This window comes from Littorina saxatilis, unplaced genomic scaffold, assembly GCF_037325665.1.
Source record: "Littorina saxatilis isolate snail1 unplaced genomic scaffold, US_GU_Lsax_2.0 scaffold_417, whole genome shotgun sequence".
NCBI classification, from domain to species: domain Eukaryota; kingdom Metazoa; phylum Mollusca; class Gastropoda; order Littorinimorpha; family Littorinidae; genus Littorina; species Littorina saxatilis.
In genome coordinates, this window is record NW_027128316.1 from 96,348 (window position 1) to 102,420 (window position 6,073).

Genomic DNA, 6,073 nt, shown 5'->3' on the forward strand with positions numbered 1-6,073 from the left:
TTCAACACAAACACACGACACAACTCAACAGTATGGCTGCTTCCTCTGCAGAGTAGCACGTGTTGTTGAAGTAATTCTATGTGAAAGCTGAAAGCTGGCACATAATTATCTGTGGCGATGAAAACGTACGCGGGAAAGAGGGTACCTTTAAAGGCTGTCATTAATTGCACTTCGCGAAGTCTCTTTTCCCTAACACTCACTGCTAAAGCTTCAGCCAGCTTCGTGGAGAAGACTTCGCGAAGTCTCTTTTCCCTAACATTCACTGCTAAAGCTTCAGCCAGCTTCGTGGAGTAGACTTCGCGAAGTCTCTTTTCCCTAACATTCACTGCTAAAGCTTCAGCCAGCTTCGTGGAGTAGATTTCGCGAAGCGGACTTCGCCAAAGTATTGACGGACTTAAAGGGAGCTTTCACAACAGTATCTGATGCTCGCAACAACAACAAGAAAATATATACATCTATATAAATATTTTCTTAAAAACAGAAAAGGAAAGAAATGGTTAGCCTGTGAGCACACATACACACACGCACACACACAGTAGACAGTGTCGCATTCAATCGTGAATAGATGTACAGTTCACACTCTCCTTTTAGCCCGCACACAAAAATTACTCAGAATAATCACTGCAAGAAATACTACTCGGTTGCTGAAAACTTTCAGCATGGGATACACTTACCAATGAGTCTGAGTAGTATTGCAGCCCTGAAAGTCTAATAAATGGTGTACTCGCCTTTGGCTAGTGATTCGGAAAATTTACTATCCAGAGAGCAAACTTTACTAGCCAAACCAACAATTTGTTTCAGCAATTTTACTCGCATTTGTCGAGTAGATGAACATTTCTACTCGCCAGATATATGTTTCTGCTCGCCATGGCGAGTAAAATACTCGCCACTTTCAGGCCTGAATTGGTAACATTGAGTTAATAACCAAAATTGTCTTGATTTTTTTTTTAAACTATACAAAATATTGCTTCAAATAAAACGGCAGTTTCCCGAATCAAAAGCTACGAGTGATCCCTACCCAAGTAAAATATTCTGGACATATCTGGGATGGTTTAAAATGACGGTTCACGTTGGAAGAACGATATGTTAAAGCTGCGGAAAACAGCTTCAACCTCCGTACATGTTTAATCTGTATCTTGCTTGTACCAAATGCAGAAGCTTGGTCCAGCTTACACAATGTTTACCCTTCCAAAACAGAAAAGATTTCAAACACACACATACACACCGCACACAAGTTTGCCGAGAAGACATTACATAGTATCCATAATACTCTCGATCTCCTTCTGAGGGGCATTCACTAGTATAACCTGTCAGGGATGTTGCCACGAATGTTTTTTTTTTCTTTTTTGACAACATTTCTCAAGTGGCCACACAAAGTTTAGCATTATTTGCAAGTTATAAGGCAGTCCTTGGCCAGTACCTTTCCCCAACCGTGAACAAGTTCTGTCAAAATCACGGCAATGTGTTAGGCGATTGGTATAAGTTTCGGCGTTTCGCCGATTGCCGAAGCAAGCCAAGCAGCATCTCTGCTTTTGCATTATTTGTTACTTTCATGTAATACTTTGTCATATATACACGCACGTTCAGCAGAATTAAAGCTATATTAGACATTTGGATAGACCAGCGATCGCAGCGCCATTCCAAGCTACCGGACAGTTAACTGTTCCGAGTCTTGGTTTGTAGTTAAAATGTGTATATGTGTTGCTTCCTTGAAGCATCGTCCAAATGCTTCACAAGTGGTCTCGCTTGAATGGCACGTCACGAGGGAACAACTGAGCGTCACGCTGCACGATAACGTCACTCGGGTATTGTGTCCTCAGGAGAAGGAACAGGTCTTCCGTCAGCCCACCGCACACTACCATGGCCTGCTGGAGAGAGCAATTAAACAGAAATAAATGAGCATGACAAACATTATTGGTCACATTAAGAAGAACCGTGAGTAAAACCACTGGGGGTATTTAACTCATTGTCTCCCAGGCACGGATGTATCTGTACCCACTCATATGGCGCTATCTGACCAGGTACGGATATATCCGCTCAGACTGTTAGCTTCAGTCGCTTCCTGTAACGTCCATATAACGCCTGCATTCCAGCGTGTTGATATACAGTTACTACACAGTTACTACAATTCTGAGTGACCTGCTGCAGCACAGCTGGTCTCGGCTAAAAAAAAAAAATTGGTCAACATAGGTGGGGTAGAAATTGTTATTCGAGCAATGTGAGCTGTTTTAACAAGCTGAAGGTTTGAAAGTGAGGACGACATATAGGTGCCGTGCCAGCCAGCCAACCAACTTACAAGTGGATGAACGATTGACCAAATGCCAACCAACCAACCGCGCGCCCTGTACTTTAGCAACTGAATAAGCAAATAAAAAAAACAAAATTACGCGCCATGCCAACCAACCAACCAACCTATCAAATAATACACCAATCGCCAATCCAACCGACCGACCAGGGCGCGCACACACACACACACACACACACACACACACACACACACCCACACACACAACACACACACACACACACACAGACACACACACCACACACACACACACACGCACACACACACACACTCAAACCACACAAACACGCGCGCGCGCACGCACACACCACTCTCTCTCTCTCTCTCTCTCTCTCTCTCTCTCTCTCTCTCTCTCTCTCTCTCTCTGTGTTAGTGACACAGACAAACTGACACACTATCAAACACACCCTCTTCCTAACCTTGAACGGTTGAAAACGACGTTAAACACCAAATAAAGAAAGAAAGAAAGACACCCTCTTCCCTACAAACCGCCTCTAACACCCCCCCCCCCACCCTCCACCTTCCCTCATATCCAGTATCCGTCCACTCCACTCCTCCCCTCTCCACACACCCCGCCCCCCCCCCCCCTCTCACCTTTCGCTGCTGCCTTTTTGTTGGTTCTGCGCAGAATGCCGGAGGGGCTGGGAGGGGCGCGGGCCAGGATGAGAGTGGGTTTCACCCGGGTGCCCACGTAGCTGTCAGCATCGTCACAAGTCCTGTACCCGCTGACAGCCCGCAGCGCCGCACGTGCTATCGAAGCCTTCATCGCCGAGTTTGTGTCAGGACTGTCCGAGTTCTCTGAGCCAGCCGCTGCAAGTACTACAGTCGACGGGTCGACGTTTTCAGACACTGTGTCGGTATCCATATCTTCGTTGCCGTTGCCGTCGAGAAGGTCTTCGTTGCCGTTGGTGTCTGTAGGAGTCCAGGTGGGGGAGAGGAGGTGATCGGGAGAGTCGTCCTCATCGGTGTCCGGGAGGTTAAACCTTGCGGTCTTGCGGTGAGAGTTGGTAGGTTTGACGGTAGAGGTGGCGGCGGCGGCGGCGGGGTGGGATGTTGGTTGATGGTGGGGGTTGGTAGCGTAGCTCAGCTGCTGAAAAGGCGATTCGTAGATCTCGGAGAGATTTTGTTCGATGGCGCTGCTTCTCTCTTCAAAACAAGCGCTATTTGCATCATTCGGACCGTTCTGGCTGCTACCGTCTTCGGCCAAAATCCTCACACTGTTTTCCGACACAATGGCCCATTGGCCTTGGCCCTCGACACTTTTCCCACTCAGATTCAGACTGTTTTCGATGCTGGCCACAGTTAGTCTACCGCCATCTTCCCACATGGCCGGTAACTCTTCCGAGTCTTCTGGCATAAGGGGAGGCAACTGCTCGAACTCCTGGAGGCTCATCACGTGACCGTTCGAAGGTGCTTCTGTCGGATTGTTGTCTGCGCTATCCATGTCCACGTGAAGGGTTTGTGAAGAAATGACATAACAGTTTTCGTTGGCGTTAAAAACTGTGGGCAGATCTTGAGCCAGATGAATCTGCGCAGGATTCTCACACACTTCAGCCAGCTTGGAGATTTTCAAATTGACAAAACTCTAATGGCATCTGTCACACTGAGTATCTGTTCTGAAGGTCTCAAGCGGCAAAATACTGCCTGCCGATTAGTGTGACAGACACGTGTTATTCAGTGAAGGTGTATAATGTTCTAAACTAGGCAAAATACGTCTTTGGGGTCTTCTAGCTCTTGCCTTGCACTACACTTACAAGCATTTAACGTACGTAGGCGACGAAATTACAGGGTTAGACAGTTGTAAATGAATGTAAGTGATTTTTCCCATCCAGAAATATTAGCACTACGCTTGCACCTGTTCTCCCATCAACTTTAAACTTCACACCATTTCAAGGAGTTCAAGGTCTTCAGAATCATCAGCTAGTTCAAACGTTTGAAGCTCTTCACAACGTTCAAGGTCACTGCTAGAAATTGAGTCTATCTGAGCATCAGAGTCAGAATCACTTCGTGGAGAGTGTACTGTCACAGCACAAGAACACAGATCTCGACAAACAAGAGCAAAACCCTCAAGACCAATACTGTGATTTAGTCCAACTCGAGCACAGCACTGGTTACAATAATCCGTGAAATTCACTGAACAAACTGGAAGGATGGTGTGGCTATATGGCGTACGTACTTTTTTCAGATGTGTATCACTGGCAGAAGTTTCTCTCGCTCGTACAGCGCACACAAGATAACCTGTAGACGGTCTGCAATACACAAGCGTGCAATTCAACCTACCAAGACTGCTCTTCAAACTTGTGATGGTGGCTGTTGTTACACTGAAAGCTGAGTGAGTAGGGGTAGCGGTGATGTGAAGAACGTCCTGCGCTATATCCCAGGAAGAAGACGAGGTGTGTGAAGATGATGAAGAGTCGAAAAAGATGAAAGAAGGCGAGTGTGGTGTAAAAGACGACGATGAAGAAGACGAAGACGGCGATGCACTCAAATCTGACGATGGCGAGTGCAGAGTAAACGACGACAAGGGAAACGACGAAGAAAGTAACACAGACAAATCCGAAGATGTCAAGGATGACTCGGACGAAGGAATAAAAGACGAAGATGTCAAGGATGACTCGGACGAAGGAATAAAAGACGAAGATGTCAAGGATGACTCGGACGAAGGAATAAAAGACGAAGATGTCAAGGATGACTCGGACGAAGGAATAAAAGACGAAGATGTCAAGGATGACTCGGACGAAGGAATAAAAGACGAAGATGTCAAGGATGACTCGGACGAAGGAATAAAAGACGAAGATGTCAAGGATGACTCGGACGAAGGAATAAAAGACGAAGATGTCAAGGATGACTCGGACGAAGGAATAAAAGACGAAGATGTCAAGGATGACTCGGACGAAGGAATAAAAGACGAAGATGTCAAGGATGACTCGGACGAAGGAATAAAAGACGAAGATGTCAAGGATGACTCGGACGAAGGAATAAAAGACGAAGAGGGGATGAAAACACACGTACTTTTATCGTCCGCACACTGAGCACATGAGGGCGACAGATTCAAAATAGATGTCTTTCGAGCGTCGACTGAAAGAATTTTCAAAAACGAACTCGAAAAATCGCAGTCTTGTCGGTCCTCTGGAACACTAAACAACGAAGCAGCCGATGCGTTCTGTTTGTCTTCAGAAAGAATACACCATGATGAATTTGCAGAGTCGAAAGGGTTCTGATACTCTTGTGACAGATTGCGCAAGGACGAACCCTCTGCAGCAAAAGCGTTCTGATTCCTTCGTGGCTGAACACAAGAAAACGAATCAGCTAAGGCAAAAGTGTTCTGATTTTCTCGTGACAAAACAATCGACGACGAAGCAACCGAGGTGGAAGTGTTCCGATTCTCTTTAGAAGACGAAGACGAACAAAACGAAACACGCGTGTTCTGATCGTTCCTTGATAAATCAGCCAAGAAAATGGCGTTCTGATTCTCTGTAGATGTCACACACGAAGACGAACAATGAGAAGAAACAAAGGTTTTCTTGTCGTCGTATAACAGAACACTTGAAGACGATAACGACCACGACGACGGAGATGAAGAACAAGGAGACGACGACGGCGACGAAGACGAAAAAGACGACAACGAAGAAGAAGAAGAAGAAAACAAAGGGCTCTTCTTATTCTTGGTACCCTCACAGCAGTGACCAGAACTTTCACAATGTGACCACTGCCACTGGGTGTCCTCTGTCCATGCAGAGCAAATCGGCTGGCCTTGGTCAGATGGTA

General features: G+C 46.2%; 2 protein-coding genes across 2 annotated transcripts; one reads left to right on the forward strand and one right to left on the reverse strand.

The window, feature by feature from the left end:
• Window positions 1-1,010: 1,010 nt before the first annotated feature.
• Window positions 1,011-4,152, reverse strand: LOC138956674 (uncharacterized). The gene is made up of 2 exons (XM_070327973.1): window positions 2,900-4,152; window positions 1,011-1,868 (listed from the first exon to the last, which is right to left on the reverse strand). Exons 1-2 carry the CDS (start codon window positions 3,747-3,749, stop codon window positions 1,798-1,800), a joined length of 921 nt encoding a protein of 306 aa, XP_070184074.1. The 5' UTR covers window positions 3,750-4,152; the 3' UTR covers window positions 1,011-1,797.
• Window positions 4,153-4,676: 524 nt separating this feature from the next.
• LOC138956676 (high mobility group nucleosome-binding domain-containing protein 5-like) lies at window positions 4,677-5,337 on the forward strand. Its single transcript, XM_070327975.1, has one exon. The coding sequence runs from the start codon at window positions 4,729-4,731 to the stop codon at window positions 5,335-5,337; it is 609 nt and encodes a 202-aa protein (XP_070184076.1). The 5' UTR covers window positions 4,677-4,728.
• Window positions 5,338-6,073: the final 736 nt, after the last annotated feature.

Coding starts and splice junctions, on each gene's coding strand:
- LOC138956674 (XM_070327973.1), bottom strand. CDS start 3,749: ATGGATAGCGCAGACAACAATCCGACAGAAGCACCTTCGAACGGTCAC. Junction 1,869..2,899: donor CAAAAAGGCAGCAGCGAAAG/GTGAGAGGGGGG, acceptor TGCTCTCTCCAG/CAGGCCATGGTAGTGTGCGG.
- LOC138956676 (XM_070327975.1), top strand. CDS start 4,729: ATGAAAGAAGGCGAGTGTGGTGTAAAAGACGACGATGAAGAAGACGAA.